At 42.3% G+C, this 12,694-nt stretch overlaps 1 protein-coding gene across 4 annotated transcripts in view; it reads right to left on the reverse strand.

Moving 5' to 3' along the window:
- Fat3 (FAT atypical cadherin 3) overlaps window positions 1–12,694 on the reverse strand; it is a 580,764-nt gene that overhangs the window by 164,396 nt on the left and 403,674 nt on the right. For all 4 annotated transcript variants that reach the window (NM_001413472.1, XM_087560394.1, XM_087560395.1 and 1 more), the window contains 1 exon segment: window positions 3,281–3,342. In NM_001413472.1, coding sequence (NP_001400401.1) covers window positions 3,281–3,342 — 62 coding nt within the window.

A 12,694-nucleotide genomic window follows, 5' to 3' on the forward strand; every position in this document is an offset into this window, starting at 1 on the left:
ATGAAGACAGCAACTAACACCCAACCACTCATGTCCTCTGGGTTTCTTCACAGGGTGTGCGTGCCCTGTTGGCTTCTAAACTGACTCTTTCGAGAAGAGTCAACTTCATTTTATTGGAAAGGAGAGATGTCGAACAGACCTAGAGGTTCCTATGAGCATAAGAGGATCACAGTGTTCCTTGGGCAATTACACTTTGAAGAAAATGAGTCCCATACTCAGTACTCTCCAAATGGATCAGCACTTACAAAAATCTGTGCACAGTGGAGAACTCTAGCCTGCACTGCCAATTATAATATTTTGCAGGACTACCTTAAGGCAAGATCAATCAAAATATAAATCAGTGTTATTCAAACTCTCCTGTGATGTTACAAAAAAATACAATGGCTGTAAAATATACAGTTTAAAGGTTGAAAGTAAGAGAAAGAAAAGAGGAAGAGGAGAGGATGAAGAAGTGGAAACAGATAGAAAGAGGGCAACATCTAGCTCCAAACACAGAATCATTTCAAAATCAAAAGAGGAGCAGAATCAGGACACAAGACACACACAATTAAACTAGAACTTCAGAATCACACACACACACACACACACACACATCTATATCTATCTACATCTATGTCTATCTCTATCTATATATGAATAATCATTTCAGAGTGTCAGAGAGAGGAGAGAAAGACACAGAGAGACAGACAGAGAGACAGAGATGCAGCTTTTGAGTCTCAGCAGACTTTTGAGGACAGTGTGTATGGAACTAAGAAGGCAATGAGGTGCACCCCGTGGCCCACTGGTTCGAATGATCCAGAGCCTGTCTCTGGATCTCCAATGGGGTCTGGAATAGATAATTCATTCCCTGGCCGACACTGTTCTCACCCTCTGCCAGACCACACTGCTGGACCTGGGTCTCACTAGAAGCTCCCCATAGTCTTCCACTGCTCACTGCCCTACCCTAGCTCTATCCTGCAATCAACCTGTCAAAGGCTAATGGCTTTCTGCCACACTCAGGGAAAACCATGGGATCCTAACTGCAAAGATCTGTTTGCTTTTCACTTTGACTTTCCCCACATCACCTTCTGCCCCTGTTCCCCACTGACACTCTTCTGTACTTTCTGTTTCTTGGACAGAGTCTCAGCCTTAAGCCATCAAATGTCACCTCTTTTAACAGAGCTTCCCCCATCTTCTCTTGCATTTCCTTGCTACCTTTTTAGTGGCTTTTTCCTTTGACTATCTTATGGCTAATCATCCCTGCCCTCAGTCTGTAGAGAGACTGGTTAATGCCTGATCACAGGCAGAAGCTAGACTACATGTGTAGTTGCCCAGGATTGCTGTTTTTCTCCGAGAATAGACATAAACTTAAGTACACCTGAGGGTTCTGTCTTTAGATCACTACTTGCTACTAACTCAGACCTCAATAACTGCTTTGACTTTCCTCAACCCTGCTCAGTGGCTGGGCCGAGGATCTCACATAAATTTTAACCATGTAACGACTCTTTGACATTCAATTCTATGCTGCTTTACCTCCTTTTTATTTGACATCATTTGAGCAGTTAGGATCTGGACCCCAAGCTATGCCAATTCAATACTAAGTTTCTGAAGAATCTTAAAGCATCGAGGATTTGCATGGGGAGCAGACCTACCAACCCCCCCAACCTTGTATCACTTCTCTGCAGTACAACTTCATTCCTGCTGTTTCACACCCTCCCAGGATACAAAGGACTCCACCTAATGAGATAATATCTTCCTTTCTTCCTTCTCAGAGCTAACAGGTTTAGCTACCCCATAACACAGCCTCTCCAGGGCTCCTGGGATCTCTCTGGAAAGTAGAAAAACACACAAAACAAGTCAGCTGTTGATGACCTGAGTCAGTTGGAGTATCAGCTCATTAATAGGATTTTGAAAAAAGTATTATTGTAATTACTTTGTCAGCCTGTAGTCTTTATCCTTATGGGATAAAGGTAGTGTTTTGAACAGATTGTCACTGGGTCATGCTGTAATGACAACGCTCTGTTATGCAGGGGACTTGGAGTTCTAAAAATTACTTTGCTATAGAACACAGGGTTTAATTCTAACAGTGTCCCTGTGAGGTATATATACTATGCGTACTCTGCCATACTTTAGGGCAATGAAATGGGAGTCTAGGGTGATTAATTATATATCATGATGAAAAGCTTCAAGCTACCAAGCTACTTCAGTGCTCTGTGTTCCTTAAATAGATTCTTCATGGTGAATGAACAAATAAAGGAGGGCTCCAAAGAGATTCCTGTGTAAGCTGTGAGAGTTGTCTATGTGTAAATACATGTATGTGTGTACTAGTGTAGGGATGTGTAGGTGTGTGTATAAAGTGTGTAAATGTGTCTAGACATAAAGGTGTGTGTACAAGTGTATAGATATGTGGTTCTGTGTATGTATGTACATATGTATACATATATATACACTTAAATATATACACACGTATATGTCTAGGCATGTAGTTGTATATGAGTGTATGTGTGCAGGTGTGGTATATGTGTGCAAGTCTTGGGGATAAAGGGAATATTTCAAAGTCATGTGCACATTATCAGCTCTGAATATTGTCCTCAAATTTAAGCATCATCAGCCATTCTATAGCACACCGTCAAACTTAAATCATGGTACTACAAAACTCCTTCCAGCTTCCCAACAAAGACCCTGGAAATTCGTAGAAAGAAAGAAGGCCACAGACCTCGCTCATGTCTCTGTTCTCATCTGTTGCCTTATACTCTTTTTAACCTCCCTTTCAGAAGCAATGCTCTTAGAGTTTCTACTGTGGATGGCTGCTCCTGTCTTAATGAATTATGGGTATGGATTGTAGAGCTGCAGGAACAGTCATCTTGGGTTGTGAATCAAGAAGCACCTCTCATCCTCAGCCATCTCTCCAGGAAGAGAAATGAGGTGAGCAGGGTCCTCCTAAAGGGCCTCACTCTAAGTGCAATGAGGCTGCTTCTTCCCTGTATGTGTCTGGAGCTGAGGCCCACAGTGCTCTGCTCCAAATGCTCCGATTATTGGTGGGAGTCTGAAGTTCAGGCAGAGACATGCAGGCCTCTGCCTGTCCTTAACAGAGTCTAAGTTCTCCTTTTGAGTCCTGCTTGGCTTACAGAGGACTGCACTGAAAAACTCCAAATTCCGAATCAATCAGGCCAGAAGGAGCACCTGCCTTGGAAACCCACTGCTTAGAAGCCTTCAGGTTCTTCCTCGGTGATGAAGGTTGGGGAGGGGGTAGTTAGTGAAAGTCAATTTTAATGAGAGCTGCTTCTTTCTATGCACTTACCTCAAGAAAATGTTCTGCCTGCTGCTCTCGATCCAATTTCCTTGAAGTCGTGGTAATCAGACCTGTGTAGAAATGAGAATATTTGACTTTTAAATATCTGGGGCGAGCAGCTCATTGAATATGGAAAAAAAAGGGTTTGGTTAAAGGGAAAGCTAAAAATTGATAGAGAATGGCAACCCTCCAGTTCCTAGGGATGCTTAGACCTATTCTTAAAGCAAGGTCAAATATGCTAAGGAACTGTGGGAAATTCAGAAGAACTGTTGCTGTCTGGGAAGAATGCAAACATTCCCTAAGAAGCCTTGTTTTTCTAATGAAGGAACAGCCCAAATACTCATTTACTCAGCAATGCAGCTCTTCTGTAGGAGCCAGATTACAGGTCCTTAGGTTATTAATCGGTAGTTGACACTGACTAGATTCTTGCTACATTGCCTTATTTAATTTTTATACTTACGTATTTTGAGTTATATTTAGGAAGTGATTTCTGCAATAGCTACTTGTACACATAATTGTCCCAAATTCAGTAGCTCTTACAACCAACACTTCACTGTAATTTTACCATTCTGATTTATGACTTTGGATCTTTATACTAAGGTATCCCATGGGAGGATCTATATCTTCTCCAGTGTCCATAAGGACAAAGGTAAGGAGAAGGCAGAACTTCGAGACCTCTCGGCTTATTGCACAAATTTGTCTTTTGCATAGTTTATTATTCTTATTGCGAAATGGCAATTAGGAACCCAAATTTACTTTCTATTATAACATCTCTGAAGGAAATATGAGCTGGGATTTTTTTCATGGTGTGTATTGATTAACTAGGAAAGAATTTTAAAAAAATGTATATGAAAGCTTCTGGGGGTCCACAGGGGAGTTCTTGACCCAAGGCTGCTGACTAGATATGGGGAGGATGTGGATTCTAGAGAAACAAGAGGCCACAGAAAGTTAAGTGATGCTTTGGTGGCATCCAAAATAATGTCCCATGTAGAGTAGCACAGTCATCTACAAATTGGCACACCCGTCTTGCTCTAGCACCCAACAAGGAAACAAAACCTGTGCTTCAATCACAGTACCAAGAACTCATTTGTGTGTCTGACACTAGATTTTTCCTTCTCTTCTCTTCTCTTTTTTTCTCTTTCTTTTTTATTGTAGATTGACTATAAAGATGTGTATTTAATGGGGCATAGAGTGATATTACAATTCATAAGTGACAAGTGGAAAAGTTTAACAAATGAACTTATATATTAATCACATAAGTTACTTATTTTGTGGTGAGAACACTTGAAATGTATATTCTTGGCAAATTTGATGTATACCACACAGTATTAAGAACTAGTTGTACCCACAACTAGTTACTTTCAATTTGACTTAGGTGTTGGGCCATCTGATATGACACATGCCTACTTCCTTCCTCTGTCACCATTATAATTCTTTGTTCCCAAGTCTGCAATTTTCCACTGGACACATGGGCATATGCTGGGAAGGCTCTGTCATTTGTTCCCAAGACTGTTACCCATCTTGCTCCTAGAATAAAGAAGAGGGACCTAATTTGCCTTTGGATTTGTTGAGCTCTCTGATGGTTTAAGGTGGGCGTACTCTCTGTGTGGAGTTGGTTACCTTCAACACTACCCCAACAGTGTCCCGAGACAACGTAAATGACTTCCCTTTCTCTTGACCATCACAATGCCCCATGGAAGTTTAAGACCACAGATCTGTTACTCCACTCTGTCTCTAGTTTCCTGTATCAGAATCTCTGGGGATGAGGACTAACATGGTCCTCAGCACCCAATGGCAAGACGCTGTCCACTCCCATTCTTCTTTGCTGAATCTGACTAACACTTCATTGACATTCATCTTTCTACCTGCTTATCCTCACACAAATGTTGCAAGGAAAGGCAGAGAAGAAGCATGGCTCCTGGGTTCAAATGGACTGAGATTCCGTTTGGTCTAATGGCCACTCTTCAGTTATGGAGCATGCTGTCTGACAAGGACATATGTCAGGAAGGCTCTTTTCAAATGAGGGATAGTGGCTATTCTCATACAGTGAGAGGCTTTCTTCCCACTCCCAGCTTTCTCAGGACCAGACCTATGTAAGACACAATAGGAAAGGTGCATGCTTGCTCTAAGAAGGTGATAAGCATGTTGTGCTGTGGTGGTGGAGGGAGGAGTTCTGTCTCTATTGCACATCTGTGGAGCTTCTAGGCAAAGAAGAGAAGGTACCGCTGACCTCTGCTCCCCTTAGTGCTCTCATGTTTCCAGTATTTCTGCAACCTGGGCTCATTCAGCATGAATGCCCAGGGCAACTGTCAGCTTTCCCTCCTGATAATCTTAGGGGAAGTCTTCAGGAAATTCACATAGTTTTAGAATGCTCACAAGGATCTGAGAGAGCAATTCAGTGTCCTCCATCTGTGTCTTTCTCAGATGTGTTTATCAGCTCATAGGAAAGGAGACAGGACTCCCTGGAAACTTGAATTTACTCAGCAGTGAGCTGGAGCTCAGAAGCTGAATAGTTTCTGCTCCTAGAGGGAAGCCAGAGAGAAGTGCATGTACACCCCAGGATTCTGGCCTTCTGTCCCTATGTGTTCACAGATAAAAGTAAAAGACAGGCAGACAGAGTTAAAAGTGGAGATCAGTTGACAAGCAAGTGAGGTTGGGTGGGGATAGTGAGGATCTACTCATAGGTACTATACTGGCTGGTTTTGTGTGTCAACCTAACACAAGCTGAAGTTATCACAGAGAAAGGAGCCTCAGTTGCAGAAATGCCTCCATGAGGCCCAGCTGTAAAGCATTTTCTCAACTAGTGATCAAGGGGGGGAAAGACCCAGCCCATTGTGAGTGGTGCCGCCCCTGGGCTGTTTGTCTTGGCTTCTATAAGAGAGCCAGCTGGGCAAGCCAGGGGAAGCAGCCCAGTAAGTAACATCCCTCCATGAACTCTGCATCAACCCCTGCTTCCTGCCCTTTGTGAGTTTCAGTCCTGACTTCCTTTAGTGATGAACAGCAATGTAAATGTGTAAGCTGAATAAACCCTTTCCTCCCCAGCTTGCTTCTTGGTCATGATGTTTGTGCAGGCATAGAAACCCTGAGTAAGACAGGTACATTGTTTCCTTTGAGAGTAAGGAGAGTCCTTTATCTATCAGTAAGGTGATATAATCTGAAAACTGTTAAATTGCTTACTTCATATGGGGAGATGCTGTTTTGTATAAGTCATGTATCTACAAAGTGGTCAAAAATCCATGGGAAATCATAAACTGTCTTTCAGGTTTAACAAATCTTTATATTTGTAAAGTGGGGATATTTAAATGAATGAATGAATGAATGAATGAATGAGCTTAGCAATCAGTCATGAGTTGGGGTTTCAGAGAATAAACAGTTATCAAGTTTGTATGTGAAAAATAATGAACTTTTGGTGCAGGTTGTGCTGGAACAATAATTTCTGATTATTTGCACTGAAAATCAAGTCTTGTTACCTGCTCAGTTCCAAGAAAACCAAGAAATGTGTAAAGTTTATTTAATAGGTATATTTTTTTCAATGGACGACAATTCCTTAAAGGCTTTTCTACAGTCAGAACTCACCATTCACAGTACAGAGGGATTTCTTAGAAAGACCAGCCTCATTTCCACGGTTGTGTTGTTCGTAAACACACCGAGCCTTAAAATGAGCAAAGGATAAAACAGAGCAAGACTTCCTTTCAGTCACACAGACTCAGCCATGTGGTAAGGAATCACTCTCTTAAACTTACAGAAGAGAGAGGTGTGGACATCACACATAGAATGGTATACACATGTGAGATACCCACGTACATATGGAGACTTAAATGATGAACTCTAGTTTCAAAAACAAACCAGAGGCCCACTTTGGAGTGTGGTTGGAATATAAGAACAAAGACATAATTTGATATGATTTCTTATATAAGCTGCTAATTAGGAGGGGTAGAGATGCTGGCCCTAAGTAAATGACATTCAGTAAGGTGGTCAACAGGAGGCAGGAAACTCTAACAAGCTTTCTCTGAGAAGCAGACCAAGAACTGTGTGAGGCTGCTGATCCAAAGGACCAAAGACATTCTAAGTAGCTGTGGTCAGAAGCATGACACTTTGAAGAATGTCTTCTTTCCCCTGGTGTTCTCTCCCTCCCTGCGGGTGTCCTGGGTCACAGCTGCATAAGTACTAACAGGACATCACATTTACTGTGTGTGCTACTTGAACAAGTGCAGGGCTTGGCTGGTTCAGCATAATTCTCCTGGAGGGCAGAATGTTGGCCTTGCTGTTAAAACATCTAACTAGAATTAGTGCTTCCCTAAGTACTCTCCATGTTTAGTGACTAATCTCTTATGTCCATGCCCAGCAGTCTGCTGAACTCTTCCTCACACTCGCAGATGGTCCAGCCATTACTCTTCCTGTGCAACCTCCCTAGATCTTTCCTCCCACACTCAGCTGCAGGGGGTTTATTTTTTCTCTGGCTCTAGAAGCCAAAGACTTCAGGTGATTCCCACTGCCCACATACCCAGGTCAAGTGTTTGTTGGGTGCATAGATACAACTCCAAGGGCACCCAGAATTTTTCTCTGTTTGTTGGAGAGTTCTTTTTAATAGAGCACAACCAAAGGGAAAATGACTGGCTCCCTGACTGAATAGGAAGGGGACAAAGGAGACCATTCCTGACTGCACCCACAATATGAACAGCTCGTACTCCTTCTGCCATGTCTTCACCACAACACACTACATCCCTTTAAACTATGTTCCTCCCAACTTTCCTTCTTTAAAATGCTTTTGTAGGACATTTTATCAGAGCAATAAAGAAATAACTCATACTGAAAATTACTACCTTGAAGTGAGATTGTTGGTATGATAATCTGACTATGAGGTTCATAGGAATTTGAACTAGTTTGTAGGAGAAATATGAAAGAGTTTGGACTTATGGGCTAAAGAAGACCAAGACCATTGTTTAGTGGAGTTTAATGGACCATCCTGGTGCGAATCTGAAAAACCATAAAGCAGGTAGGCAGGAGGTGAAAACTTCTCATACAACATTAGGAGGGTCAGGAGAGAATTAGGTTAGAGATTGTTCATGTTACATTGTGACAGAGAATTTAGAAACATACTTCCCATGCTATGCAAGTCTTAGCATTTAAATTTTTGTAGAAGAAAATTTGAGACAATATAACATCCAGGCTGTGTCATGATTATCAACTACTGATCATAGTAAACTTTGAAGCAGGGGAAAGAGTGTAGGAAATATGCAGCTTGGTGAGGAAAAGGGCATGTGTGAATTTAAAGCAGGCAAGGTAGTTGTGAAGAAAGTTGCTATTATTGTTAAAAAGATTATTGTCATCAAAGAGAAAACCCGTTCTCTCACTTGGACAATAGGAAAGGTGACCTGAGGACAAGACACCAGTCAGCAAAGGCTTTTATTTGTAAAAATAGCAATTTTGTTAGAAAAAAGATAGAAATTGAGTTGGGAATGCAGTTGGTAGGGGGTGGGGATGGGTCCCTGATTCAAAACAGTCAATTAGGCAAGGATGTTGTTACCTAGGTACACAGAGGTCAGTACACATGTGAGGAGACCAGACTGCATTTCATGTTGGTAAGAGAACTTTTCTGTCTTGTTCACAATGTACTGGTTTGGCAGACATGTAAAATTCAAATATTTCAGTGTCATGAATTCTTATATGAATGGTCCAGAGAGGTATTGAGGCCAGGTATGAAGTGTCAAGGGCAAATGCCCTTAAAGAAGCCCGAAAGGTTGGTACATGAGGTTCTACAGGTGACACTTAATGGAGATGCTGAGTGTGCCATGATTGTCTTCTAAGGAAAACTTATGGTATCAGGAGTAGCCAGCTTGGGTGCTGGAGACAAAAGAAGTGGAGGCGTAAGTCTACCAAGCCTGTTGGAGCCCAGACAATACCCCCAAGAGTCCCAGAGCTGTAGGAGTTCATACTTACCTTGTCTGCTATCAACCTTGTATTAGCTCTTTTTGGCTATTGTTCTATTGTATATTGGAAGTACTAACTTGGATTTTTACTTTGCATGGCCTGACAGTTAAGATATTATCTTGAGTCCCAGAAGAGACATGGGGATGGAGACTTTAGGGTAATATTTGAAGTGTTAAGCCTTGAAGACTGTTGGAAACAAAATATATGCATTTTGAATATGTATTATGAAATGTCTGTGAGCTTGAGGAGTAACCTAAAGGAGTGAAATATATATATATATATATATATATATATATATATATATATATGAGTTTCTTGTTAGGTTGACAAAGGACAGACTTGGGATGGTTGATCATTGTCAACTTTAGTAGACTTAGAGTCATTTGAAATATAGTCCTCGAATGTGTCTCTGAGAGTGTTTCCAGAGAAGTTTCAGAGAGGGGAGAAGCAGCCTGAATGTGAGTGGCTCACAGCTCTGGACTAGATACAAGGAATAAAGGAGAAGGTGAGAGGAGCACCAGAATTTATCCCCGACCGCTCCCCTCTGCTTTCTGGCTATGATGCAGAGTGACGAGCCACCTCATGCTCCTGTACTAGGCTTTCCTTGCCGTGATGAATGTATTCACTCAAACTATGAACTGACTCTGCAGAAAAGTCCTGAGTCACACCTCACTGACAAGAAGTACTGTGCTCTGATCTTCTTGGTTTTTCCCTCAAGTGATACACTGATTCTCAGATTTTCCCCAAGGGAAAATGCAAAAATGGTCTTTAAAGTGTGTAAGTACATGTGTTTAGTGGGAAACCCTGCATGTTGGTGACTGTCACCTCTCTTATTCCTTTTAGCGGAGTTTGACCTTCCTTAGCTTTGAGTCTTCAAAGGAACGTTGTGCTGGAGAGATGGCTCAGAAGTTAAGAGCACTTGCTGTTTTTGAAGAGGGCCCAGGTTTGGTTCCCAGCATGCTCACAACCTTCTGTAACTTCAGTTCCAGGAAACCTGATGCTTTCTTTTGACCTCCATCAGCACCAAGCATGCACATGTTACACAGACAAATATGAGGTACTTATGAGCATATGCGTGTTTTAAAAATATATACTTAGAATAACTAGGTAATATGTAAATATGTAATCTTAAGTTCGAACATAGATTGAATATATATCTTAGATGTGTGTGTGTGTGTGTGTGTGTGTGTGTGTGTGTGTGTGTGCATGTATGATTCCTTATAAAGAAGAATAAGCAGCAAGAGTAAGAGCTGCAATATTGGTTGTAAAGGGGTTAAAAGGGATTGTGGAAACTGGCCCCATTTGACATGCTTCCTAAGTAAGGGCTGCCTCATCAGGCATGAAGATCTCGAGCTGCTCCATTGAGCACACAAGCGCTGCTATTAAATATTCTTAAGAAAATTTGACATGGGACACCAACAGAGCACAAGCCTGCAACACGTGTATTTCTTTACAAATAGTAATCTACAAGATGCTAATAGAAGCTTTAAAACTCTGCTAGTGAGAGTGTTTTAAACAGAAGCAGGGCGACACTGTGGCACAAGTACGGTTCACAGCTGCTGGGTCTGTAACAGATATGCTTCATTTTCTGTCTGTGCTAGCCAGTGGATGACAGTTTTTAAGTCTGCCTTAGCAAGCAGAGGAGTCTCAATTCTCATCTCTGCCAGAGAGAGAGAGAGAGAGAGAGAGAGAGAGAAAGAGAGAGAGAGAGAGAGACTGACTTTCCCATTTGGATTGTAGCTGCCATAGTACAAAAGGGAGAAAACCAGCTTTTGAAAGAAAAGTATAGTTGTGCACAACACTTCCACCTTCCCCTCATGCCTAGCTGACTGGGAGAGGTGCCCACAGGTGGAAGGGGCATTCTGAGGGTCAGGCAATCCTTCTCCGTCACAGTACTGGTTACTATAGTGTAGATGGACAAAGGTCATCTGGGTCAAGTTGACTCACTGTCAGAGTAAAGGATGAGGGATTGCCAGCAAACAAAGGAGTAATGGTCACAGTGCTCTGTAGAATTCTATCCCATAGCTGGTGTTTCTGCCTTGTGGCATACATGCACACATGTGCCCGTTCGCACACACATATGATCAGGACCAGTTTTGCCAGTGTGTCAGGATAGTCTCCAGACCCATCTGTTCTTACAGTTCTCCCAATCAGCATCCTGCACATTGCACAGAACCCTTGGGCTCTGCTCTCTGACTCTGCTTAGCTCGAGGAAGCATTTCTGCACCTGAAGGCGTCTCTAAGCTGTTTTGCTGTGCTTTGAATGCTTATTGAATTTCTTCAGAGAAATTAAGCTGCAGATGGCAAGCCCGTATTAAGGCTGTATAGGAAATGATGCTGTTCGTCGGTGTCATTAACACATCAGTGGCATGTGGACTCACATGCGCGGTGTGGCACGCATCTCTCTTATCCAATGCCAAAACATTTTTTGCATAACTCCAAATACTATGTGATGAAAAAAAAAAGGAAGAAGTGACTGGAAGTCGAAATTCAGCCGAATAGAAGGGCCTGGGGGTTATGTGATAAGGGAGGCGGGAGGAGTTACTGCCAGCACAGCACAGCACCAACTGGCAGCAGGTTCTGGCCTCCGTGTGTCTACCTTCGCACCTCAGGCTTAGCCCAGGCAGCTGCATGGCTTCTGGCAAGTTACTTCGCTTCCCTACATTTCTGTAAAATGAAAACTTATTAAATTAAGTAATCAGTTAAAAGCTTGGGGCTCGGATCCTGCCACACACTAAATGCACAAATGATATTGTTATGCTTATCAACCAGGAGAACAGCCAGGGGGCTATCCTCTGCATCCCACAGTCTAACCTTGTTTTTCCCAACTGAAGATTCCCTCCTACTGTTTCAAATGTTAGGGTAACAAAAGCCAGCCTGCTTTTAGCCTGTTCTCTGCTAGATAAAGAAGCTGGGGCTTATAGGTTAAGCAACTTACTCAAAGACTTATGGGAAAGTACTTTCTGTATACGTCTGTTACATCTCATTGAGAGGAGAGTATGCGTCCTCAATGATTTATGTGACATGGATTAACACTGAGTGTTACCTGGGAGTGGTGTGCAGTGCAGAAGTAGGGGCTCTTCTCTAGGTCATTTCTGAATTTTAATGTCAGCTGTGCACTGAAAGCACTTGAGGGAGGAGGCTTTTATATGTTGATGGATGTCAGGTCCCAGACTATAAATTCTGTTACAGATTGAATCCTGGGCCTACAGTATCTCTGAAGCATCCTAGGCAAACCCACTGTTCTGGTGTTTATCCAAAGCTGGAAAGCACTGTCTACAGTGGCTATATCTTGGTGATGGGGGTTCCAGCCATTGCGATGTGGTTTATCTGAATTTTTGATTTCTTCACCATGAGCCACACTTAGACTACAGGAGAGCTGAGAGGCCATAGTAAGGGGCATGGTATAAAGCCCTTCGCATGCTCCCACCTGAATTCTACAGATGTCTGTTCCAAATCTCCCAGCACACTAGGTAGATGTCCTGTGTCCAG

Source organism: Rattus norvegicus, chromosome 8 (genome assembly GCF_021556685.1).
Source record: "Rattus norvegicus strain SHRSP/BbbUtx chromosome 8, alternate assembly SHRSP_T2T, whole genome shotgun sequence".
Taxonomy (NCBI): domain Eukaryota; kingdom Metazoa; phylum Chordata; class Mammalia; order Rodentia; family Muridae; genus Rattus; species Rattus norvegicus.